Genomic DNA, 26454 nt, shown 5'->3' on the forward strand with positions numbered 1-26454 from the left:
AGGTCAAGTGCAGCCCGGTGATCCATGTGTTTAATTTCCAGGTGATTGAGGCTGACCACGACAGGAAGAAAATGTTAGAACTCTTTGAACAAAACCGGGACCGCATACTAACTCCAGAGAATCAGAAACATGGCTCATAGAACAGGAAAGATCATGCCAGAAAAATGCCCACTGCTGCCAAGTTAGCTGTTAGGAGCAATTTGGGAAAATCAACTTTCGGGAGGGCTTTATATTTGGCCACATTGTTTTCCTGATGGTCTCTTCCTCTTTGCCAGTGTCTTCATCCTGGGTCTCTGGTCCTTGCAGGTAAATGACAAATGGGACCAGTGGGTTTGTCATGCCCTTTGGTGGTCGTAGCCTTGCATTCCCCCAGTGCCTCTCCTGGTGGTTTCCCACTGCTGGGTCCCTCTGATTAAGGGAAGAGCCTCCTGACCTCATGCTGGGTTTGGAGTCTCTAACCCTTCCCCGCCACCCAGGAGGGTGGGGTAGTGGCCCTTACATCCCAGGGAGGAAGTTGAAGCTCAGCGAGGCCAAGGGACTCCCCAGGGTCACACAGCCAGTGACAGTGGAGTTGGCACAATTCAGACTTTTGGCGACTCTGAAACGTTCTCTGCCTCTCATCCTGAGAGCCTGTCTTCCCTTGCTAGAGATCTCACGTCTGTGTGGGGAGAGCCAGCAGTGCGTGGAGCCAGCATCCTCATTTTCTCATTATGTGAGCAGTTCTCGAGGACAGTCAGCATTCCTAGACCTTCACAAAATTGTGCTGTGTTTGGCTTGAGCCCAGCGTCCGGTGCTTTCCCAGCATGAGGCTGTTGCGGCATTTACCACCTCATCATCTGGACTCCCGTGTCCTTGAGAGAATCGTGCTTTGACTTCTGCACGGTGCTTGGTGTCCTTGGTGACAAAGGCCTGCCTGAGCTGCTGCCAATTCCATGTCAGGGACATGGCTTTTGGTGCCTGGGTGGTTTGCCCGGTGCCAAGCTGGGGCAAGGGGCACCAGTGCCCTGGCTTCTGAGGCTCTCTTACCTTGTGATGGCCTGTGTGAGGAGCTTTGCCCTTGGAATTACTGAGAGTCTGTGGGCTGTGGGAGAGGCCTGAGTGGCCTTAAGTCTTTTTGAAATGTTTTTCCATGAAGGGGACACCTTGGATCATAGAGCATGAACTCATCTTTATTGGTTCAGAATATATCTTAGCTTCTCAGCTGTAACAATACATCACAGCCATAGCTGCCTCTTGAGTCCAGTGGGAAGTAGAGAGAAATAACATTCTCTTAGGAGACAGTCTGGACAAGAAGGTCAGGGCTCGCAAGCAAAGGCTCTTGGAGCACTGGTATTCCTGATATTTTGGAGGTGGGTGGAGATCAGAAGATTGTTGTCGACACAGAGAGGGGCCAGTTGTGAGCTTTGGGGAAGCAGGCCTCAGCTCTCCTGAGCAGCGGTTGGTGTAAACGCAGGTTGGAAGGCCTTGCCACGGCCTCTGCGGGAGTGTGGCACCTGTGCGTGCAGCTGTCTGACTCTGCGTGGGTTACAGGTGCTCTGGTGGTCCAGTTCCAGAGGGAGCACTAAGGGGGCAAGACTGTGACTCCTGGACCAAATCTTGGGCTACGCGGGCAGGATGAGGGGCAGCCCCGTGGGGATGAGCCTCTCAGCCCAAATGTCAGTGATTGACTAGATGCCCAGGGGAGGCGAGAGCCTGTGCTACCGGGGATCTTGACGGGCCAGGGAAGTCTCTGGGAATTTGTAGATGAACAGTCCAGTATTTTCCCCACAGCTTAATTTGAGCATCTGTTTTGGGGGAAATGTAATTTTAAAAAATAAATAAAATCTTGCTCTGTAGTAGCCAATAAATTCTTCACTGAAAACCTGAGGTTAATTTTGGAGTGCTTCCTAGGCCAGTGATTTTAGCTCCCTGCAGCATCCTTTTGCCAGTAGGATAATGTGGTTTCATTTTCTAAACCCCATCTTTCCTAACATGGGAGGTTTGGGTCCAAAAAAGCTCGCCATCCTCTTGCTCTGGCACCACGGACAGGATGCCGTGTACCTGCAGCGGCCAGTGCAGGTGGCAAAAATCTCCCAGCCTACGTATGTCACACAAAATGGCTGGTGCTCAGCTTGCATATATGAGGCTTGCCTTCCCCATGTGGCAGGCAGGGCTGGTGACATCAGGAGTCATGGAGCAGGGCAGGAAAAGGGCAGATGGCACCCGGTAGGCACGACACCTAGTTTTTAGAGCTGAGGGAGGCACTCCTCAGGGACTCCCAGGAATGGCTCGGAGGGGCATGGCAGGGGCTGGCTCCTTGAATTGCTGACAGGGCAAGCCAGGGCAGTGACGTTCCAGATTTATTGGTGTTGCCCCATTCTTACCCTGAGGTGGGGTTCTGTAGAGCATTGCATGAGTATACCCCAGAGCCACCTCAGCGGCTTTGACCCTTGGTAATTAAAAAAAAAAAAATGTTTAATAGCATATACATCTTCTTGTACTCAGCATGTTTAGTGAAATAATTCTGATTTATACTTCATATTTTTAATTTTATATGCAAAATGCATGATTAGAATCATTCAGAAATAGTTCATGTACCTGGTGATTAAAAAAAAAAAAATGAGATAGAAGTGTATTTCTCTTGCACGTAAAAGGGCAGAGGTGGGTGATCCAGGACTGGTATGGTGGTTCCGAGGCCATGGGATCCCGGGCTCTCTCTGGCTTTCTGTTCCCAGCTCAACTTCCTGGTTTGTGGCTTCCTTCCTCCAGGGACTTCCCTGTCCAAGATGGTGCCAGAGTTCCTACGCTGGCTAATGAAGGCATCAGGACATATTGTCTGTCCCCCATTCATACTTTAATTCTCATGTGGATGAGGACCTTTGCAAGGCTTTGCAAGATAAGCCAGAAGGTTCTAACAGGATTTTTCTAGAGGCCTTAGAGGTGGGGGAAAGACAGGAAGGAAGTCAGGACCCACAGGCTGGGCCACAGATGTGGTGTCAGTGCTGTGGCACCCTCTCTCCCTCCTTTGTGCCCTCACATCACCTCACCCTCACTGCCAGGGACCACAGTGTCCTCAGCTCAACCCGCCTCCTGCGCTGGGTGTAGCCCGGAAAGGGCAGAGGCCACCAGTATAATGCACTCCCACAGCTTGGCTCTCAGGAGGCCCTCCCTAAACCGTGGTTCCTGGGAAAGAATGTCATCTTTCATTTCTCTTCCTGTCCTCTTTCATTTCCACCTGAGCTGCTTACCTAGATAAGTGTACCCGTCCCTGCCTGTGGGATATATCAGTTGGAGACCTTTAGCCGGGACTCCCCCAGGCCCCCACCATCAGACCTGGGGAAGGATTGAAGTGTGTACAACTCTGAGAAAAGGTAGAAGGCGTTTCCAGAACCTACCTACCCCCTGGGTGCTGTTGAATCTGTGCCATCTTGTTTTCCTAGTGCCCTGGGGCCGGATGGGGGCGCTCACATCAAATGCTCACATATCTGTGGAATGAGTAATACTTATCCCTGTGGCCTCTCCACCCAGAAGAATTACAGTTATTAAAGTAATTGACGAGCTCTTGGAAATGTCAGCCCTCCATTGTTGGAAATCTAATAATAATAATACCCCGCCTGGTGCCTCTGGGCTTTTGTGGTGGATTACTCACCCAGAGCCCCAGGGTCACTGGCACAGGGCTTTCTTTTCCTAATAACCCCAACCCCGCAGCTCCTCTAAGAAGGCGGAGTGAACTCTGTGTTCCTTTAGTTTACATAAGATAGTGAGCTTGCCAAAGGCTGTCATTAAACAGAAGCTAAGAGAGAGCTAGTCTTGCCGAATCCAGAGTGGGTATCCACTTTTGCTGCTCTCTTCCCGAATTTCTGCATTTCTTGGCTTGTTGTTCTTCAAGGCTGGGGTCCGTGGAACACAGGTGTTCTAGGAGAGAGTAACAGGTGTTCTGAGAAAAGAGGGTTCCGTAGTCCAGGAAATTTGGGAAGCACCACCTGGGTATTTTCTCTCAGATGCACAAGATACATTAGTATAGATAAACTAAGGCAGTCCTGTGATAAAAACACCTTTTCACCCTTATTTAAGCCAGGGACTCTCAGACTCATTGACAGTAGAACCCCTCATTTGGGGGATATCCATTAACAATCTCCAGAAGTGCCAGTGTTCCTCGGAACACACATTGGGAAAAGCACTGTTTTAAGGAGTGTGCAGCTGCTGATGACTCTTGGCTTTTGTGCCCTTTGGGAATCTCTAGCTCTTGGTTCTCCAGGTTCAGTACATCTGAATCCCCAGAGGGCATGTTAAAACATGGATTACCAGGTCCACCCACAGAGTTTCCAATTGAGTGGAATCCAGTTCTGGGGTGGGCCTGTGACTGTTTTCTAACACCGTTCCCGGGGATGATGAGTCCAGGGAACTCCCTGGGTTTAAAGTTTCTAGGACTGGACATCCCAGAGTTCCAAGAAAACTTGGCATCTTGGTGGTGGTTGAATGTCTTGTGAGTGTTGGTTATCATATCTATCAAATGGGAGCATTGCTCATTTCTCAGGGCTGTGAGGATAACTGACCTCGCATATGGAAGGGGTCTGGACCAGGGCCTGGTAGGCAGTAAGTGTCCCATAAATGTTAGTTCATCTGATGTTTCCTGGAAAACTGACTGGAATGCAGTTCGTTGGCCGAGTAATGGCAGCAGCTGCAGTGACTGGCACTTTCCGTCAGAGCGGCATGGGCACACGCTCTCACCAATTAATTGGGACCACCTTGATGTATCTGTTCAGTAGGCACAGGTCACAGGCCTGGTTGAGGCTGACCTTCGGGACTTTACCTCTGTAAACTGCCTCATGACCTTTCTAGAATAGCAGAGTATGGGGCAACCAACTGGCCTTTCTTTTCTTTTTATAAATGCTCCTGTTTCTTGTGGGGACTCTGGGTCTGCGCCTGGCATCCTTAGGCGTGAGAGGGAGAGCTGGGAGAGACATAACTGCTCCTCAGGCCGTGAGAAATGACACTGCTTCTTGTACCAGCAAGGCCCTGGAGTTCCTTACACAATAAACGAATGGTTTTCTTGCTTATTTGCCGGCAGACCTCTTTCCCCATGGGTTCAGGTGACCTCTCACTCACCCTTTCCCTAAGGCACAGAGCAGGTTTATTTGTAGCCAGGGATGGGTAGATGTTGGCAACTCCAGGCTCATCTTAGGAAATGCCCAGGAAAATGAACAGTGACCAGTTGTTAAGTGTTCAGTGAATCTTACCTTTTGGGATCCACTTGGCTTTGTGGATGGGACTTGGGCTTTGGGGTCAGAATATGGGCTGGGATCCCAGTTTCCCCAGTTATTGGCTGCAAGACCTGGGACAGGTCACCTTGCTTCTCTGGTTCTGTTTCTTCCTCCTTTGGACACTGGGATTCTGTTTTCTCCCTCACGAGGAGAGAGGCTGCCCAGACTACAAAGGGGTGAGTTAAATGAGTGATGGACACAGAGAGTCTGGAGCGGTGCCAGACCCCAGGTGTTCTTGCTCCTTCAAACCCTTTCCAGGTCTCTGTAGTTGGCTGGAGAGGAGACCAGACACTCTTGCACCTTCCTGGAGGGGGGAATGTTTATCAGGGCTATGGGGGAAATATTATTTCAGCATCTTTGCAGTCTGTCCCCAGGCAGTCTGTCAGCAGGCCTCTATTCTCTCCCTGTCTTTTGACAGCACTTCCCCTGCGTCAGCCGTATGCCAGGCCCTGTGCTGGCTGACAGGTGCACACTGGTGGCCAGGACAGACACCTCCCTCCACTCATGAAGCATGTAGTTTAGCTCCTCATAGCTACCCCCCATCCTGAAATAATCCCTGAGAAAACCCACACTAAGGCAGGAAGGCACCTGCAGCCTCAGCACTCCCTTCTGTTGGGGTAGAGAATTAACACCAAAGACTCAGTGATAAAACCAACACCAACTATAGAATTTTACTGAAGTAACAGGATACAACACTAGCATATACAAATGATAAACAGGTTATAACGGTAGTGAAAATCCCATTTACAGTGGTAACAAAGAAGATTAAATACTTTGGAATAAATTTAACAAGATACATACAAAAACATACAAGAAATATGCTAAAGCACTCCTCAAAGACACCAAATAAGATGAACAAATGTGAAGACATCCCATTCTTGGATAGGGGGACTCAACATAAAGATGTCTGTTCTCCCTTAAATTAAATTCCAAATTTAATACAATCTCAGTAGAAACACCACGGTCTATTTTGTGGAATTATACACATTATTCTAAATTTTATATAGAAACACAAACATTAAGGAATAACCAGGAAACCACTGGAAAAAGAAAAACTGTGATGGAGAACGAGCCTTACTAGACAGTAAAACATACTGTAAAACCTGCATCATTAAAACAGTGTGGAACTGATGCATGAATAGATAAGTAGAAGAGTGAAATAAAATAGCCCAGAAATAGACGTAAGTACATATAGAAATTTACGTGACAAAGATGCCATCTCAAATCATTGGGGTAAAGATGGACTTTTTAACAAAAATGGTGGCTAAGGTCACCATTTGGAAAAAGGTAAAAGATCCGTATTTTAATGCCATATAAACTCCCAAGGGGTTAGGGATCTAAATGTAGAAATTGGAACCATTCAAGTACCAGAAGAAAATGTGGATGAATTCATCTCTAAAACCTTGATGTAGGGAAAGCTTCCTAATGATGATTCAAAATCCAGGGGCAACCAAATGTTAATCATTCTGGCTAAGTAAAAATTTTAAAACTTGTGTGATAAAACCTAGCATGAACAAAACCAAAAGACAGTTAACAAACTGGGAGAAAAATGCAACATATGTAACAAAGGGCTAATATTCCTAAATATCCATGAAGAATTCTTTAACATTGAAGGACAAAGGACCAAAAACCAAATAGAAAACTGAGGAAAAGATGTGAAAGACGATTTACAAAAAAGATATAAAAATGGCCCTTAAACATGTGAAAAACACTCACATTCATTCAGAGAAAAGCAGATGCTCTGATCTGAATATTTGTAGTCCCCCCACCCCCCATTCATATGTTGAAAACTTAATGCTTAAGGCCATGGTATTAGGAGGGGACCTTCAAGAGGAAGAGATTAGGCGTGAGAATGGAACCTCATGAATAGATTCAGTGCTGTTGTAAAAGAACCCCACAGAGCTCCCGTGCCTCTTCCACCGTGTGGGGACACAGCAAGAAGTCGGCAGTCTGCAGTCTGCAGCCCGGCAGAGGACCTTCGCCAGAACACCACCATACTGGCACCATGATGTTGGATTTGTAGCCTCCAGAAATGTGAGAAATAAATTTCTGTTGTGTATAAGCCACTGGTGTGTAGTGTTTTGTTATAAAAGCCCAGACGGACTGAAAGAACACTGACTCACCTACCAGACAGGGGTGTGTGGGGGGAAACAAACCACATTCTTTTGGTGAGGCTGTGGGGAACAAGTACTCACGTACATCGCTGGTGGGAGTGTAACTTTGTACAGCCCTTTTGGAGAGAAGTTTGACAACGTCCGACAAAGTACATATGCACTTACACTGCGACCCAGGGATCCCACTCGTGGTATCGAATATATACTTTCTACAATATAAAAATATCTATGCACAAGGTTATTTATTGCAGCATTGGTTTTAACTGCAAAATAACTGGAAACAGCCTAAAGACCTGTACGTAACAGAGTGGTCAAATAAACTATGGTGCAGCCACACAGTGGAGTGGAAAAAAGAATGAAGAAGCTCTTTCTGAACAGATATGATTTCCAGGACATAAAGCAATCTTGAGTGAAAAACAACGTCCAGATGAGTATCTCTGGTACACTACCCTTTGTATAAGAAGAGACCCAAGAAAATACACAGATGCAGGGGCGCCTGGGTGGCTCAGTCGGTTAGGCATCTGACTCTGGCTCAGGTCACGTCTCACTGTTTGTGAGTTCGAGTTCCATGTTGGGCTCTTTGCCGACAGCTCAGAGCCTGGAGCCTGCTTCGGATTCTGTGTCTCCCTCTCCCTCTGCCCGTCCTCTGCTGGTGCTCTGTCTCTCTCTCAAAAATAAATAAAAACTTTAAAAAAATACACAGATGCAAAGGAAATGAAGGATGATCCAGAAACTAAATAGGTTGGTGGGCAGAGGCTGTAGAGAGGGAAGGATGAGGTGTGGTTGCAGGGAGGAGAAGGGAATGACACTTGTGTGAATGTGTCTTTTTGTATAACTGACTCTTAGAACCATAGAAAAGTGTCCCATTACCCCCGAAATAAACAAACAAGATCAACTAGGATGTAGGGGGAATGGAAAACGGAATACAGACACAGCTGACCCTAAGAGCATCACAAGTGAAAAACGACCACACCAGAGGGGTGGGGAAGTAAGGAAGTTGCCTGAGTAACTGTGGAAAACAGTACCTTGATGCGGCGAGAGTGAAGGTGAAAATTAGTCTTCATAAATGCTATGATAGAGTTTTAAAAGTGTTTCTCACGGAGGTGCGGTCAACAATTCTAAAACTATAGTATTGGACCTGAACAAACAAGTAGACCATAGATTAAGGAGCCAGGTTTCATTCTCTTCTACAGAAAGAACTTACAAGTAAAAGGGGTGAGGTAGAAGCAACCCTGTGTCATTGGCTTAAAATCAGAGGAATCCATAAACACTCATGGTTTTAAAATTCTATATAGATTTGGAAATAAACTCACATATGTATATGCCTGGGTTAGTACACATCCATATGTTTCCTGACTGCCCCCCGAGTGGGCTTGGAAGCAATGATACCCAGTAACAGCACACCTGGCACCTGGGTCTTGGTGTCTAAACATCATTTTCCAGTAAGAGGCACCAGGGCTCCTAGGACAAGCGGTTTATTCCAGGGATGCAGCACGTTAGCATCACCAGTAATAAGATGAACCCTTTGGTAAGATGCACCGAGGACACAGCATCATTTTTAATGGAATTCTTGCCAAAAATGCATAACCTCACTTCAACTATAAAAAAACAAAACAAACAAAAAAAAAACAGACAAACTCAAACTGAGGGACATTCAACAAAATCAGTATTAAGTTTTGACCAAAAGCATCAAGATGAGGAAAGACAAAACTAAGGCTAAGGAACTGTAACAGACTGGGGCAGAGAGCGGCGGGGATGAAGGAAAAAGGACAAATGCCCTATGGGGTCCTGGAAAGGATCCTGGAATGGAGAAAGGGTAGTCATGGGAAAACTGGTCACATTTAAAAAAGGTTTGCAGTTTAGTTAATCATACTGTCTTCGTGTTAATTGCCTGTTCTTGATCATCATACTCTAGTTATATAAGATGTCGTTTTCAGGGGACACAAGGTGAGGGTTCCAAAGGAATTCCTTGCCTTATTTCACAACTTTTCTTTAAATCTAAAATTAGTTACAATAACTCCCTTCGTGGTAAAGAAAAGCAGAAGACAACACTGTAAATACTACAATCCCAAATTTAGAAAAAAAAAGACCAGAAGGAAATGCGTTAACATCCTAACATTGGGTGTCTCCCAGTGTGGATATTATGGTAACTACTGCTTTTGTTTTTATGTCCATCTGTATTTTCTAAGTTTTCTACTCACTTGATGGATCCCTGGAAACAGAGGTGAATGAGACAAGATGAAGTTTCTCGAAGAGCTTATATTCTAGGAGGGCGGGGGGGGGGGGATGGAAAATGAATAAGTACATTTAAAATGTCTGTGCAGAAAATTAAGTTGATGTGATAGATGGGTGGCCATGGAAGGCCTCTCCAGGAGGTGACATTTAAGGTGAGTTGTGAATAACAGGAAAGATAGAGACGGGATGCGAAGTGGGGAAAGGGAACAGTTTGCACAGAGGCTGGGAGGTAGGGGTGGGCTTAGCTTGTTTGAGAACCCTTAAGAGGCCAGTTTGTCTTGTCTGCAGTAGGCTGGGGGGAAAGAGGCGGGAAATGAGATCAAAAGGATAGTGAGGGGCCTGTGGGGCTTGGTGTGGCCTTGGGAGCCCCTGGGGAGAATTGAGCAAGAAAGTCACAGGACTTGGTTCAGACAGGATCCTCTCTGGCTTTAGCTCACAAAGAGATGGGGTCATTTGCTTGGAGCGAGCGGGTGGGAATACTGTGGGAAGAGCAGCACCTCTGGATGTGCCCACTTGTGAGGTGCGTGTGCATGTGTGGGGGCAAGAGATGGCTGGGGGAGGGGGCGCCGCAGCCCAGATGAGTGGAGCCCCCAACCCATGGATGCAGAGCCCGCGTGTGATCCTGTGCTCCCGGGAATGGTTTTGTTCTCTATTAACCAGAAGTTAGCAGACAGAGCAGGGAGGCTGACAGAGTAGTCTAAGCGCATTAAGGGTGTAGTTATCTACACAGCTTTCTTCACCTGTCCTGTGACAGTTCCCTTGAGGATGCTGGAGGAAACTGCCCCTCAGAGATGCCCAGGGTCACACACTTAGTGGGGATGGGAAGGGACCGGAAGCACCCCCCGCCAAGGGAAGCACCGAGGGGCACTGTGCACACCTCACCTCACCTCACGGACACTTCCCAGCCTCCTGTGAGCAGGTCCGACCACATAGGTGAGGAAACAAGGCTCAGAGAGCCGGAGCGAGTGGCCCAAAGTCACACAGTCAGTAGGTGGGACTTGAGACCAGATGGATTGCTTAGCAGATTGATCCCTACCCCTGACAAGCTGTGGGTTCCAGATCTGCCACCTCTCCAAGGGGTCGCTTCCCTGGTGGAAGAGCAGTCCGGGTCTCTGTCCCTGTATTATCCAGGGGTGACATTTTTTAGCTATTGCCTGGGTGGTGTTCTTGGGTCAGAACTGGCCCCTCCAGCTCCCCTGGGGGAACATAGTGTCGGGGGCCCCCATACATGAGGGGGTTCTGAGTAGGCCTCCAGAGTTGGGTGATCCTACTGTCTGGGCCCCCGGCCTCAGCGGCTGGCTCTGGCCCCGTGAGAGGTTCTGATTGTCTAGTGTCCTCAACCCCAGGGCCTGGGAGGCCCCCAGGATGGTCTGCTAGAGTTGGGGGTCCGAGGAGGTGGGAGAGGTGTTCACAGAGCTCGTCCAACTCAGAGGAAGTGTTTGGAGGAACAGTGTCTGCGTCAGGGGCGGTCGGCTCCGGCTGTGCTTCTGGCTTTGGGTCCAAGGGTTTCCCTGACAACTTGGGGCCTGGTGTCAGCCGGGGCTGCCTGGGGTTGGTGACCACTCTGCTCTCAGGAGCTGCACTGGGGACAAGGGACCACTCACCGCTGCTGCCCAAGGAGGTGAGTGCTTCACCTGCAGGTGGGCTGGGAGCCAGGGCTGGGCCCTGGGCTTGGTCTCCCTTCAGGCCGCGCAGGGGAAAGTCCCTGGGGAACAGGGGTGTCCGGTGCAGAACAAGGTCACTGTAGCAGGTCAAGAACTCCTCACTGTCCGAGCGTGTGCTGGCACGGCGCTGGGAGTCTAGGGGGAGCTGGGGGCCGGCACGGAGGGTGCGGGGGGATGTTGAGACCTCAGACAGGCTCGGGGCCGTTGGCACAGTGCTCTGATGGTCAGGGCCCTCAGCCAGGGCCCTCTCAGATCCCAGCCCTTCTTGGGGGCCTGGCTGGGCCCCCTCGGGGCAGTTGTGGGCCTTCGCCAGCTTTCTCTTGGAGCTGCGCCTGCGGTAGGGTTTCTCTCTGCCCAGTCCCAGGACCTGCCTGCTCGAGGTCCCCAGAATGGCCTCACATGTAACTCTCGCCAGGAAGATTTCAAACACCATCTGCTCGGCGTCCTCCTTGCTGATGGCCTGGACCAGCGAAAACTCCGCCTCAGAGGTGGCCACATAGCCCAGCCTGCCCAGAATGGTGTGCAGTGTTTGTTCAGAAAGCACAGGCTGCACCCGGTAGGCAAAGTTCCCAGTGTATGTCTGGAACAAACAGGGATGTTTATTAGAGGTGGGACACAGCCCAGCAAAGTGGCTGTGAATGGCCAGGCAGGACCAAGGGCCGATGCCCAGGGGGGCACTGGAGGCTTCTGAGAAGCCGTTGGGCTGGGGCATTTGGCCAAAGGGACATCTGGCCCATGATCATGTTATCCTCTGTCCCATTTTATAGAAGGGCACACTGAGGCCCAGAGACAGGACAGGACCTGTCGCAAGTCACATAGCAAGAGATTGAGCTGGGGTGAGGCTCCGATATCCTGGCTCCCAACCCAGGAGTCCTGGCCTGGAGTCAGAAGAGATTAAAGCTTTCCAAAGCTAGACCCCTTCCCCTGTTTATTATGAGCTCCTTGGTTCCTTGTCTTTAGAGAGGCCGTAGAGTTTAGCGGTTGGAAGGTGTGCTGCCTGAGTTTGAGGTCTATCTCTTCTACTTATTAGCTGGTGACCATAGGTAAGTTGCATTAACCTCTTTGGCTCTCAGTTTATCCAACTATAAAATGGGACCAAAGTCAGTGGGCATGATGGACACGCTGTTTCCCCCAGAGGCAGAGCTCCGTCTCCAACCCGAGACCCCCTTGCTCAGAGGCATGGTGGTGCCTACCTTCAGGGACCTGATTTCCTTCCTCCAGGGAAACAGAAGTAGGTTGACAGATATTAGCTCCAGGAACTCTAGTGCCTGCACCAGTTCATGGCAGACAGGCTGGGTAGGGCTGGGTGCCCCCTGGGAGTGAGTGGCCCGCAGATTGGAGGCCACAAGTTCAGGCGGATAGAGCTGAAGGGGGGGCCCCATGTCGGAGAACCGCCGGGCCCTGTGGGTGAGGGCTGCTTGCCTGCAGACCCGGAGCCGGCCGGCCCCTGCCTCCTCTTGGTAGTAGCTGATGAGGTCACCCAGGAGGGTCTCTGGAGCAGCCTCACCCGGCCCAGGGTGTTGGGGCTGGCTCATGGTGGCTCCGAGGGGCTGGGTGCCGAGGAGAGCTGTGTGGGCCTTTCTAGGCCAGGCCCAGGCTGGCCCACCTCCGTCCTGCCCCACTGCTCAGTCAGGAAGCTGAAGAGGAAGTTGTGCTAGCAAAAGAGAAAGCCACACACAGCCCGGCTCTGCCTTTGCTTGTCGCTCTGAGGGGCTCAGACCCGAGGGTTGCTGGGGCTGTGCCACCTCCTTCCAGTGGAGCAGAGCTGAGGTCGGGCTCGGTCCTTGTCCCGTCCCCTAAACAAATGGGGAAACAGAGACAGCGGTGCCCACAGCCGTCTACACCCCTCTGCAGCCGACACTGCGTGCCAGCCCATAACCCCCAGCCCACTTTGGATGCCACCAGCTAAGGCTCCTTATGCCTCATGCTTGAGAATGTTCTCGGGCTGCAGGTGTGTGTGGGACAGGCTCCAAGTCCCAGGGTGTTAGCACCAGCCAAGGAGGGTGGGTGGATAGAACTCCCAGCTTCTTGCCCCAGGCAGGACAGTTCTGGGGTGTGTTCTCCACTCTCTTAGGGGGTCCCCAGTGGGATCATCCCCGGTTGTCCCCTGCAGTAACCTGCTCATGAGTGCACACCTCCTCATGAGTGGCTCTTCTCCCACCCTTGTTTTAATTCCCGATTCCTGTTGTGCTTCCCAGGGTTGCCTCCCAGATGATCCGTACGCAAATCCTGGGACTGCTTTGGGGGAACAATCTCCCTCCCTCCCTGCTTTTAACACCTTTTTTTTTTTTTTTTTTTTTTTTTTTTTTGTCCTTTTACAGTTCACTGGCTTATTCTCAGACCTGAGATCCCATTTATGCCCTATGGCCCTGGAGGAGTCATGATCATGCTAGAATGTCTTTCATCATACCCCAGCCTTGCCTAAGGAGGAAGCACATTAAATAAACAACAGGATTTTCCCTTTAAAACAGACCCAGGTATAAATAGGGCAGCACCCATTAGGATCCTGATTCACCCCCACTGTCTGAGCCCCTTACCACCAGGCAGGGCAAAGTGAATTTGGGGAGATAGGAGTAGGGAGCAATATTTAGAGCCAGGCTTCCTCCCTCCCCCCTCCCTACCTGCTTTCCTTCCTTCCTTCCCTTCAGCTTTCTTCCCTCCCTTCCTTCCTTCCATTCATTCACCCAATACTTAATTAAGTCATCATTCACTCACTCAGCCGCTCGGTGACTCACTCCTTCCATGTGGGTCAGCATTTCTCAAAGTGTGCTCCATAAGGAGCACTTGGTGGGGTTTGTAATCAGTCTTATGGGAGTAACAGTTTCCTGTGGCCAAATAGATTCTGCTGGTTTAATTACGGTCCCTCGGCTTCTCGGCTTTAGGACTTCTCACAGAGCAGGTGTGAGTTGCTGGGAGGGAGCGGCATGCGTTCTATCTCCCAACTGCTTAGATGCGGGGTCCCTTTCCATGTTCTCCTGTGCTATTAGGGGAAGTGCTATCCTTGAGCAGCCAGCCCGTGTCCCCGGTCCATGCCAGCCTGGGGGCTTCAGAAGCAAAGGAGATAAAGTCCCTGCCCTTGGGTGGCTCGCAGCCTGGAGAGCCCCACTGGGGGGGCGTTATGACCTTGTAGTAACACCACCGAGCATTCTTTAAAAAATTGTTTTAATGTTCATTCATTTTTGAGAGAGAGAGACAGAATGTAAGCGGGGGTAGGTACAGAGAGAGAGGGAGACACAGAGTCTGAAGCAGGCTCCAGGCTCCGAGCTGTCAGCACAGGGGCTCAAACTCATGAACTGCGTGCGAGATCATGACCTGAGCCGCAGTTGGATGTTCAACCGACTGAGCCACCCACGCTCTCTGCACAGCCGAGCATTCTTGATCCTCAGGTTGCTTTGTGACTCTGCTGGCCTCCTGGCCCTCCAGTCACCGGGAAGGGCATCTGCCTTGTTCTTGGCCTTGGACCTGCCTGAGACCTGGGCTCACCACATCTGGGAGCTCTCTGCTTCCTGTCTCTAGCTCCCCTGCCTCCTGCAGTCTTTGCTGAGCTCAGTGGCCAGGGCGATTCCTGTCCCTGTGGTTGGGAAGTCATTTCCCAATTGGAGTACTGCTTGAAAATGGACCCCGCTACATTCCATTCTGGAATGTAGTGGGTGTAAATCTCTCATTTCTCTCTTCCTGCTGCTTCAGTTCATCATATCTTCTCTGACTTTGACCCTGTGGCCTCCCTCTGGTGAGGACCCTTGTGATCACATTGGGCCCACCTGGATGACCCAGGCTAATCGCCTCATTTCAAGGTCCTTAATCACACCTGAGAAGTGTCTTTGCCACGGAAGGTAACATATTCCCAGGTTCTGGGGATTCAGGCCTGGACACCTTTGGAGGACATAGTTTACCACACCCAAACTATCTGAAACCCAAGGCCATGCTTTTTCCTTGATACCAAAGATTTGTAAGAACATTGAATGGAAATGGAAGATTTGGGGGAGGGGGATATACAGAGTTGCAGGCCACCGAGTTGTGCTGAAGAGGCAGTCACCAGGCCAAGGAAGGTGGTGGTGGTGGTGTGTGTGTGTGTATAAAACAGTTTGTATCTTTTTTCCTATTCATAGCCAAAGTGTAACAACTTGGTACACACAATTTAATCTCCGCCACCACACCTACACCGTGTGTTAGTTACTTATTGATGTAACTACTTCACACTTTCTGGACATCTTGCTCCTCGGTTCTCAGGGAACCCATCGTGCCTGTGAACTGTCTCTCCAGGGTGGACCGATATCACGATGGGGGAAGCTGGGCAGGGTGCCTGGAACCATTCCCCTCCCTGTGCTCTCGGTGCTGGGGTCAGCTCAGCTCCTCCAGTGCCTGCTTCCTCCCCACTGGGCCTCTGTAGCCTCTTGAACTGTGGGCTTTGTGTTCACACTTTCTGGGCCCTCGGAGAGAAACTGGCTTAGTGAGAACCTGCTTTCTCTGCCTGCCAGGGTGACTAACTTTGGTGACAATGCAGGGGGCAGAGGGAGGTGAGGGGAACACTGGGGATATGTTGGGGGGCTGGTCCTGAGGCCCAGAGAAGGAAAGGATCTGGCCGAAGGTCACACGGTGAGCTGATGACAGAAGAGGGGGCAGCCAAGCATCCTGGGTCCTAGCACCTAGCCTTCCCTCAGAGCTGTCCCTGCTGCCCAGAGCCTCCCAAATCCCCCGCCAAGCCTAGCAGCTCAGAGGCCACGGGGAGAACAGGGGTGGGTGCTGTCTGGTCTGGGGCTCCCAGGTCTGGACTGCTGTACTTACTGTCCTCAAGGCCGTGAAACACAGGGAGGAATCTGTTTCCATCAGAATTGAACTGAATATTCTCGCTAGTTGTCCACTCCACAAACCGCCACCTCCCCCCACCCGGGGCCCACCACCCAGAGAAGAACCAGCTTGAATCCTGACCCTGGGCCCCCAGTCTGGCAAGGATGGTTCAGACATGCAGGAACAGTCCAGCAAGGGAAGGGCTGGGGAGGGGGAGATGTCGGAGCCCGGCAGTAAGATAACCCTTGAGGCTGGATCATGAGCCTGCCAACATAGACTTGGGGTGCCCACAGCCACTGCTCCTGTGGGAGGATGAAGGTGGGCAGCAGAACCAAGAGAGACAATACACCTGCCCATATTCTTGGACTGCCTGGATCTGGCCATGCCTGAAGTCAGAATTGTCACTTAGACAATTTCGTTCTGTGAGCCAATAAATATCTTTTCTTGCTTAAGAAGTTTCAAATTGGGTTTCTGTCTCTTGCAGTGAGTCACGGGGGTGGGTGACAGTGCTCAGAGCTTGCCGGGGGGTGGAGGGTTCCCCCAAAGCCGCCTTCTTTTACCCTGTAATCCAAGTAGTGCCAGTTTTGTGGTGGGTCATGGATCAGGCAGCCACAAGCTAAGGAGCAGAAGGCTGGGCGGCCCCAGGACCACAGGGGTCAGGCGGGTGGGGAGTCAGTGTGGCATGGCTGGGGCTGTGACCATTGGGCCTGGGCGCCTGGAGCCCCGGGATTCCTAGGAGAGACGCTGAGCAGGCGCAGCTGGGCTGTGACCCTGGGGGCAAGGGCGTGCCCAGCCTGCTGCAGCCCGGAAATACCGGCCTGACCCCGGTAATTGGCTCTGACTGAGAGAGTTCACCTGGCCTGAGAGGTTCAGCGTGAGGTCAAGCAGAGCAGAGCCCACGACAGAAGATTTGCCGTCTCACGCATCGAAGCTGCCTGTCCTTCCACGGTTCGTGGCCCACAACCTGGTCAGTCATCAGGTGGACACCAGCGGTGATGCCTGAATTGAGTGGGTGGCCTTGGAGTGTGCATGTGGGACCCTGGAGGGTGTGAGCTCTGAGTGTGGGGGCACTAGTGTGTGTGCCCCAAAGCCACCTGCGCAAGCGTAGTGGGAGCTGAGTGATGCTCCACGTGGGCGTGTGTCTGAGGGTGTCGCGAGGAACTTGGTGTGAGAGAGCCCTGGGTGTATATGTGCAGGTGGGCTTGGCCAGGTGGAGCCGGTCGGTGTCCCAAGGAGCAGCTGCGGGCAGCCATACGTTGTATCGACGGTCCTTCCTCTGTCTGGAGGTTTCTGCTGTGCACGTGAGGCAGATGTTGTTGACGCCCTGTCCGAGACCCTGGAACGCACTGTGCCCATAGGTACTGGCACAGTGGCAGACCATGCTGACCATGGAGAGGACTTTATCTGCCAGCAGCTGCAACCCCCCTGTCTGAAGACTTTCTCTGGCCAGAGAAGTCTGCTCAGCTGCACAGGGGGGCAGGGCTAATGTTCTCTGAAGGGTGGCCTCAAACAGTGACCCTTGAGAGTCTGAGAGCCAGTGGGAGAAATCCACCCCCTCTTCCTGGCAGGGGGCTGTGAGGTGTGCTCTCCACTTCGTGCCCCTTGGAAGGGGACCCGCATGACTACAACACCCTGAATTGGCTTCCTTCCCTTCCTTGTTTCACGGCCCCCTTGCTTTTGGTGCTTCCCGGGTCACCTTCCTCATCAATCCCTTGCACCCTCCTCCTGTCCCAGGGTCTGGTGCTGCCCCCTCCTGTTCCTGCCATCCTGAGAATTGTCACCTCCGATCTCACTGGGGCCCTAATGAGCCCCAGGCTGAGCCCACTGCCTGGGGTGTGCTCTTTGGCTCTCAGGCCCTGGCAGAGAGAGGGGGCTAGTTTCCTTGTAGGAGTGTGCAGAAGGACATTGCATGTGGCACTGTATGTGGACATGGGCTGTGTCATGGATGGGGGGAGGCAGGAAATGCCAAGCCCACCCCATCCAGGGGGATCCTGTGTGTTGTTGGAACCGGGTGTTGGTGTGGGGTGGTTCAGGTTGGAGTCAGCACGGGACTGGACACCATCACCATGAGGGCCGCTACATTCGTTCCCAGGGAGAGGGCCCCAGAGCACGGAGTGGCACCCGAGGCACCACAGTGGTGTTTCAGACCGAGGAATAATTATTTTGCATACGGGGAGATGGGCTTACTTAGGGCATCAGGCTGTTGTGCCCAGAGAGAGAAACTGATGAGCAGGAGGGACTCCTGAAAATGGAATGCTTGAATGGTTAAACCTCATGGAACATTGCAAAGGTGGCAGACCAGCTCAAAACCCAATCAAGTCCTGTCTCCAACTGCTAATGTCCGCGGTCAGTAGATTTGGAAGTGGGAGAAGGGAAGTGCTCCTCTCCAGGGGCCCGACGTGTTTGCTTTGAGCACTGACAGCAGGCAGCCAGCAGGTGGCAGTGTGGGCTTGGACTGGATGCAGGACGGCTAGGACCTGGCCTTCCCTCAGGATCCACCGACCAGCTTTCAGGGCGTTCAGGGGTCTAGGACTATGCTGGTGGAGGCCGCTTGAGTCTGAGTGGGAGGGCAGGATGACAGTGGAAGGGAACCAGCCTCTGTCAGCCAAGGGACCAACCACCAAAGCTGAGAGCACGGGAAAGAATCTTTTCAAGGAAAAGGAAACAACTCACTTCAGTCCAATTACAAATTCTCCCACCCGCCCCCCCCCCCCCCCCCTTTCTCGGAGTTGAAGAAGCCATCAGGGTGCTGAGAGTCAACCGCTGTGAAAGGAAGATGTGCAGTCCCTGGTGTTCCCGGAGTCAAGTCCAAAACTTATGGCCTGTCTTGGTGATGTTTACGCTGGACAAGTCTCTGAGAGAGGATGTCGGGTTTCAGTGAGGTTAAGAAAAAAAAAGGAACTCGTGTAAGGCACCGACTTGCCAAATATCCATGTCAATAGGAAAGTGACACTTCTAGGGCTGCCCATCTTGGGGGAAATAAGATATTTCAGTTTGCTGCTGTTTGTTTTGTCAGATGGTGCGAGCCCACCCGCTGCCCTGCACCACCCCCCCTCCTGCAGTCCATGCACTCTTTGAGAATGTTATTTCTTGCAACATTTTTATTGATACGATATATTTATTTTGAACACAGAAAAGATACATTGTTGCTTATGTAGCGCTTAATCCAGGAACAAGAAAAGCTGTTTAGCTCCACCCCTCAAACACTGATGAGTACTTCGGGATTTTAATCTTTTTTTCCCCCCAGTACTCTCTAGGGTTGCAGAAGCAGGATGCATTTCTTAAAAGTCTCATCCCTGGAGTGCATTTAAAGGCTATACAGTACAACAGACAGATATTTTTTGCCTAGAAAACAGTACACCACAGAGGCGGACAGAACTGCTTGTAAACAAGGTCCCTTTCCTGGTGGGAGTCGGGCGTGCCAGGATGCCACAGAACCTCTGGACGGATTTCTTTCAGTTCTGCACCAGAAGAAATCCTATTTCTACAGAAAATAAAATTCACGATTGCCATCCTGGATACCCTCCTTCTCAAGAAAGGGATTACTGAAATATCTTAGCCCTTCAATAGAGGAATTGGAATGTGGGTAGGGGATGGATGGGGGTGGGGGGCAGGGTGGGCTCCAGGCTCCACTTCCTGCCGTCGGCAATGCTGGCGGGACATTCCGTGAAGATGTTCGGCTGCCCCTCTCTGGCAGGCTGGGTCTTCAGAAATCAGCTCTGTTACTTGCGTGGTCTCGGATGGGATTTGCTGGGATTTGTGGGCCACTCTATGAGCAGTCATGCCCATATATCTCCTTCTGTGGAGCCCCTGGCAGTGAGGCCCAGATGCGGCCTCTCGTGGTGGCATGCTAGTATTTAGGGGGCCCGCTTCCCCTTTCTTGTATGTCTGCACACACCCTGGAGGGCAGGACCAGAACACATCGGCTCATAATTCTCAAGCAGGAGCGGCCACCCAGGAGGACAGCCCACACTTGGGTCATAATGGTCAGCTGGGCATGCACACTTCACAAGGGGCCACTTCTTTGCCTCAGAGCTGTGCCTAGGCCACCTTCCTCTTCGAAGACCCTCAGCCCTGGGCAGTGTTTGGACTGACATGGGGACAGCTCTGACCCACCACCACCATCGTCACACGCCCACCAAGGACCCTGCTTATCACCTGCCGCTTGGGGTGGGGCCTCCTAAATAACTCCGCCAGCACAACCAGGCTGCGGGCGCTGGGTTAGGGAGGGGGCAAGGTGGGTGGTGAGGACCTCCAGGTTGTGCCTGAGCCCCCAGACCCGTGTCCCTTGCCCCATAAGTGGCAGGGTGGTGATGTTGTGGCTGCCCTGGAATTGAGGGAGAGGTACAGTGTATAGCTGAACCTCACTGAAGCCTGTCCCACCAGCCAGGAGGGCACGCTGCCCCGGGGTGGAGGGGGCAAGCGGCTGACCTGGGATGGTCGAGCAGTTTCTGGAGGCAGAATCAGAATTTGGGCACAGCCTGCCAGGTGAGGGCAGAGGCAAACAGGCCAGGGAGAGGGAAGAGCAAGCTCTTGTCCCTTCTCCACCTGTCTTCTCCCAGCATTGTCTGCAGAGGCATGGCCAACAGGCTGGGGAGGAGACGGGAGGTCAAGAAAGCTTCATTTTTAATGAAACCTTAGCAGATGGTTTTGTGTGGATGTGGGGGGGGGCTGTGTGTATGCACATGTCTGTACATGTGTGGTGCATATCTGGATGTGTGTGTGCGCACATGGGTGTGTCAGTGTGTGTGTGTGTGTGTACGATTGTGTATATGTGTGTGCATGTGGGAGTGCTGTGTGTGCATATCAGTATATGTGTGTGTGTGCATGCCCTTGTGTGTGTGTGTGTGTGTGTGTGTGTGTGCACGCCCTTTGTGGCTCAGCCCGAGGGACCGGGAGGACCTAGCTAGCTGGGTCACTCACAGAATCCTTTCTGGGCCAGAGACCAGGGCCCAGGTTGTGATGGGTGAGCCCTGGGGGCTCCTTGGCCCTGGTTCTGGTCCTGGCAGCGGCAGCAGACCTGATGGGGGGTTGACCCCACACACAGCCTCATAAGGGGGCAGGGTATCCATGGAGACGGTGCGGAGGCCACCCTGGCCCAGGATCCTCTGTGCCTGCTGGTGACGGCCACCGCCCACATCGATGATGCCATCCAGCACGGGGTAGGAGTCGGTCAGCGAGTAGGGTGGTGGTGCATCCGTGGGGATGTACAGCTGGGTGGCACCTGGCCCCATACACTCCTCATAACTACAAGAGAAGAGGTTCCCTCAGGGCCCTGCGGAACCTGGCCTTAGGGGCAGGTGCAGATGTCTTTCCCCAAGGGCCGGGAGCCCATCAGCAGGGACAGCTGCCCTGGTGTGGACCAAGCCAGGCCTCTGCCATGCTGGCTCTAATGAAACCCTCAACTCCCCCAGGAAAGGCACCCCAGAACCACTGAGGCCGGATTCTGGTCCTGAACTTGTGTGGATGTGGGGGGGCCTGTCACCGAACCCTGGGTCTCAGACTGCTCAGAACAACCATGGCCCCTGCTGATGGAGCATCTTCCAGTGTGAGCAGTGCTAGTGGGAGCAACCTCGGGCTGCCTGACCCTCTTGGGTCTCAAGTCACCCCAAAGTGGCCCTTCCAGACCCGAAGCTGCAGGGCCACAAAAGCATCCACTGCCCCCCAGGGGGTAAAGGGTGATGGGGGTATATGGCTGTTTCTGGGGCCTGAGGGGTCTCCTGGTAGGGAGGTGATGGAGGCCCTGACCTCTCTTCTTTTTTCAAATACTAACCTGTGGGTGATCTGCCCGAGGGGGGCAGGGAGAATCCAAAGCCCCCCCCCCCCCCCCCGAGAAGAATCCCCCAATGGGACAGTCCCACCTCATGGCCACAGGTGCAGTTTAGACATAATGACCCCTGACCCAGTGGGTGTGATTTGGGCTTTGGGTGCATAGTAAGGAGCTGGGGCCTGGACCCTCTACTCTCGACCCCAGTCTGAAGGAGCTGAACTTTTCTCTTCCTTCTCTAGTGTCTTGTGGTGACATCTGTTGAGTCTATCTGCCCCACTGGGACCTGCTTGGTCAGGAGATGGCCACACCCACTGAGAAGATATTTTCTGCATTTACACCATTTGGGGGAAGTGTTGCTATTTCCCTTGGTGGCTGGGATTCACACCCAATGGCCCTCCCTCTCATGGCCTCCTCCTTCAAGTGGCCTGCTTACCCTGGGGGAGAATCTGGGTACAGGTCTCGAAGCACTGTGACATCCACGTCCCCATCAGAGCTGAGATCTAAGGGCGGGGACCAGTCTTCGACAGGGCTGCAGCTGTAGCGAATCCTGTGGCTCGAGCGGCTGTAGGTCCCATCAGACACTGCAGAGGACAGACAGTCAGCCTGGGCTTTAGGCCGGGGCCAGGGAGGTCCTTACGTGTCTACCTGAGGCCACTGAGACTCTGTTTTCTCCAGCTCACTGCCTGGTCCCTCACCAAGCACAGCTGCCTACCATCCTCTCAGAGATAGCCCCAGAATGTGAGCACTGATGCTGCACTGGGCTTGGGGTCTCAGAGAGAAAGTGGGGCTCCCAGGGTGGTAAGCAGCCTGGCCTGGGGACAGCTCCGTACTGAGCAGTGTGTCATGAGATTTGATAGGTGCAGTACCAGTCCTGTGGCAGAGATGGGCCGACCCAGCCTGGAGGTTGGGGAGGGCTTCCTGGAGGAGGGGCTCCTAAAGCTGAGTCTTATCTAGGAATTAGCCAAGAGAAGGGGGACAAGCAAGGCAGAGGGAACAGACCAGCTTGAGCCAAGGAAGGAGATTAGAAAGAAGAGTGTGGTGTGAAACAGAAGCTTTGAACTATGGAGAAAGGCTGGGCATGAAACTGGAGAGTTAGGGAGTGAGGGCTACAGAGGTCTCTGGGGTCAGGCCTCCCTACTCCCTGCACACATCATTCACTGTAATTATCCAAGAGAAAAGGTGCTTCTGTGATTTCTAATGACTCCATATACTGCATTCTCTTCTGTGCGTGCGTGCGTGTGTGTGTACACATCACATATATCAGCACATCAAAGGCTCTGAGAAGTCCTGCAGCTGAGAAACACATTTGACTGTGCTTATGCAACATCTGACGACAGAATCTTCTTTTCTTAGATCTAGTAACACTGCTTAGGAAGTGCTGATAGAGCACAATCTTCTCATTCTACCAGTGTGGTTCAGAGAGGCTCAGTGACTTGCCAGAGGCCACAAAGCAAATTATTGGTAGGGCCAGAGGGCAGCTGGATATGCTGTCTCCTCACTCTCAGCTCTCCATCGCCCCGTTTCTGACAGTTCTAGCAGGGGCTATGGGACAGTGGGAGCTGCAAAGACGACTGAGGCATGAAGTCCCCTGCCCACAGTGGGCTCTCAGATGGCTCCTCCCCTCAGAGAGCAGGACTCAACACCAGGGGCGGGGCTTATCTGTCCGGGGTGGGGCTCATGACCTTTCTTTTGGATCAGCAGCACTGTCCGTCCCCATTCTACAGACAGACTAAAAAGCTGAGGCTCAGGGTCATGGAGCTGGAATTCCCGCGCAGTCTGTATAACCATAAAGACTGCTCTTTCTTCCCTAATTTCTTTTTCCCACTCGTGATACCATGTTGAGTAGAAAAATCTGGACGTGAAACTCTATCTGCAGATGTAATCCCAAGGTTATCTACTGACATCGAGAAAGCTCTCAGAAGAGAATATTCCAAACACATTAACAGTGGCTCTGTCTTGATGACAAGATTGTGACCCTTATTTTCTTCTTTAGATTTTATGTATTTTAAAATTTTCCATGGTGAACACATATTACTTTTGTACTAGGGAAAAGGTACCCAATAACACATGCTATAAAAAGGAGCTGAAATGAGATTTGTTTCCCTTTAGGGCAGCAGCTGAAGGGTGAGAATTTCTGGAAGAATTTGAGGAAGAAACTCGGGAAAGAAGGAAGCATGAAACAAGGTGAAGACTGAAGTGGAGCCTAGGCCTTGGGGCTCCGGTGCCGGGGAGGGCCCCCTCCACCATGCAGGGGGTTGTGGCTGTCCAAACCTAGGAAGGCAGAGGCCGGTCCCTGGAACCAAGTGGGAGTGGCCCTGGTAGGTAGGCCTAAGAGCTGATAAGGCCAAGCCACACTGCCGTTCGTTCGCCTCTCTCCTTGGCTGCTTTTCTTGGGCATCCTGGGGGCTCAGCAACTTAGGGAGACTGGGACTGCTCTGAGGCGCTCACCTAGCTCAGACCCCAAATCCCAAAATGACCCAGCTCACTCCCAACAGAGCTCCTGAGGAACAGTTGGAAAGACTCCCCTGACCCCTCATTTGAACTCCCCAAATTACTTTCTTAGTAATTTCTCCTTCCCCATCTTCCATGTCAGCACAGATTCAGATGGTCCAGGCCTCCAGAAGCCCCCCTAACCCCCTCATGGAAAGTGACACCCCTTATCCCTTTCTCTACCAAAAGTAAGAAACACCTTGGTTCATGATTTAGCCCAAACCCCAGTGCACATCCCTTGACAAGCCTGGGAGTGGGGAGCAGGAATTTACATCCATGGGCACCTCCTGTGTGCTATCCTTATGACCACACTCACCCTCACAACCGTGGGGGCACGGTGGCCATCTCCTGCTCTCAGACGTAGAAACTGAGAGGTGGGGCTACTTTCTCCAAACCCCAGCAAGTAAGAGGAGAGCAGATCTGTCTCCTAAAATGCAAGATCTTTCCATCTTATGGAAATAGGGTTTCTTTCATTCATTCATTCATTCATTCATTCATTCATTCATTCATTCTCATTTATTGGCTCCTCTTTCTGTGCCTGGCCAGACTGCAGGAGGGTCCTGTGGATAGGCGGAGGAGGGCCAGCTTGGTCCTGAGGGCAGTGGGGAGCCACTGAGGGGTGTTGAGCGGAGGATGGAAGTGTCCACAGTTCAGGATCCCTGTGTACCCACCCATCATATAGATGACTCACCTGTGGTGCACAGTGAGTGGTTGAACAACTTCCCCGAGGTTGTACAGTGGGATGTGGAAGTTGGAGGCCATTTTGGAATCTGGGGTCTGAGGGGCCCATAAGCCCTCAAGGAGAGATACCTGGCGGGGGGGCCTGGCCGAGGCTGATGGGTGGTGCTAGAAGCTGGCAGGTGGCTGAGATGGAGCGGGGAGGGCCCTCTCTAGAGGGCCCAGGGCCAAGGGTTGGGCTCTCTCCTCAGAGAATGGGAATCTACAAAAAAGTCTGAGAAGGAGCAGGCAGCGTGGCAGGAGTGAGACCAGGAGAGCCTCGATCACTAGCACCAGGGGGAGGGGGTGTCTGTAGGACAGAGGGGCCCCCAGTGCCAACAGGTGGATGCTTGTGGGTGCTCTGCTATTTTGTTCTCCCCACAGCTGCGCACCACAGCAGGCTTCCTTCTCCTCCCTGGCATTTTTCCAAGGCTCCTGGCTGCCTCTGTTCCCTCCAGAAGGCCGGAGGAAGGCGTGGGGGGCATCAGTGCCTCTGGGCTCCCCACTGGGGCCCCAGGGAGGTGCCAAGGCAAGAGCTGAGAAGAGAAGTGGGGCAGGGAGGCGGGAGCCCCAAAAATGGGTACCCATCGTGACAGGGACGCTGGGCTGCTGTCTGTCAGCACACGGCAGCAGAGGCCTGTCCCCAGACTTGGCCTGGCTCTGACCTGCCGTCAACCCACCTACTCCAGAGATCAGGGCCAGGGCCTTGCTTGTGTGGCACTGGCCCTGTGACCCCCAGGGCCATTTGCCTCCTCGAGGCCAAGGTTGACCTCTCAAACTTCAGCTTGGGATCTACCGTGGGCCCCTCTCCTATGCTCTAAGTACCAGGCCCAGGCCTGGTGCTTTCAGGCTGTTCAACAAGCTGCTTTGGTTGCCCAGTCTTTAAAATGGGCTAACACAGCTCTTGCCGTGAGGAGGAAATGAGGTCGTTCTTACCCTTGCCTGTGGAGCATGTTCTCTGGGCCAGATCCTGTGTGGGGCTATGGGCCCAGGCTGGGTGAGAGCTACTCACAGGCCCTGCTCTCCCTGATGTAACACAGCCCTGCTTTCCCTGTCATCCCATGACAGGAGCATTGGGAGAAGTGTGGGTAAGTCAAGGAAGTGCCGGGAAGGGTGATTCAACCCTGCCTGGAAGGGATGAGGGGGCCAGAGCAGCTCCCAAAAGGAAATGACATTTGAATTGTGTCTGGAAGGACAAGCAGGCTTTTGTCAGTGGGGGAAGTACAGGGAATGGCATTCTTGGCCTAGGAAGGGCATGTGCAAAGGAGTGGAGTTGGGAAGGAGCACAAAAGAAGTGCTTGGGGACAAGCTGGAGGAAGGGACGGCAAGAGTGGGGCCATGGGAGGCTGGCAGGGTGGCCATCCTGGGCCTGACCAGCAGCATAGTGGGAGGCTGAGAGTGGGACCTGGGCTCCTTGCCAGTGGTGGGCATTC

At 52.4% G+C, this 26454-nt stretch overlaps 3 protein-coding genes across 13 annotated transcripts in view; 1 reads left to right on the forward strand and 2 right to left on the reverse strand.

Moving 5' to 3' along the window:
* Positions 1-5037, forward strand: part of TK2 (thymidine kinase 2) — a 34347-nt gene extending 29310 nt beyond the window's left edge. For all 10 annotated transcript variants that reach the window (XM_086689269.1, XM_086689267.1, XM_086689268.1 and 7 more), the window contains one exon: positions 42-5037. In XM_086689269.1, coding sequence (XP_086545395.1) covers positions 42-140 — 99 coding nt within the window. In that variant the 3' untranslated portion in view covers positions 141-5037. The remainder of the gene's footprint in view (positions 1-41) is intronic.
* A 3969-nt stretch (positions 5038-9006) lies between these two features.
* LOC147573424 (uncharacterized) lies at positions 9007-12894 on the reverse strand. Its single transcript, XM_086689260.1, has 2 exons — positions 12450-12894; positions 9007-11836 (listed from the first exon to the last, which is right to left on the reverse strand). The coding sequence occupies exons 1-2, from the start codon at positions 12789-12791 to the stop codon at positions 10736-10738; spliced, it is 1443 nt and encodes a 480-aa protein (XP_086545386.1). The 5' UTR covers positions 12792-12894; the 3' UTR covers positions 9007-10735.
* Positions 12895-19127: 6233 nt separating this feature from the next.
* Positions 19128-26454, reverse strand: part of BEAN1 (brain expressed associated with NEDD4 1) — a 36832-nt gene continuing 29505 nt past the window's right edge. For both annotated transcript variants that reach the window (XM_086689271.1, XM_086689272.1), the window contains exons 4-5: positions 22248-22395; positions 19128-21291 (exon numbers count right to left, since the gene is read on the reverse strand). In XM_086689271.1, the coding sequence (XP_086545397.1) occupies positions 20964-21291; positions 22248-22395 (476 nt within the window). In that variant the 3' untranslated portion in view covers positions 19128-20963. The remainder of the gene's footprint in view (positions 21292-22247; positions 22396-26454) is intronic.

The sequence above is a fragment of the Puma concolor genome, chromosome E2 (genome assembly GCF_028749965.1).
Source record: "Puma concolor isolate L17-30 chromosome E2, mPumCon1.1.hap2, whole genome shotgun sequence".
NCBI classification, from domain to species: domain Eukaryota; kingdom Metazoa; phylum Chordata; class Mammalia; order Carnivora; family Felidae; genus Puma; species Puma concolor.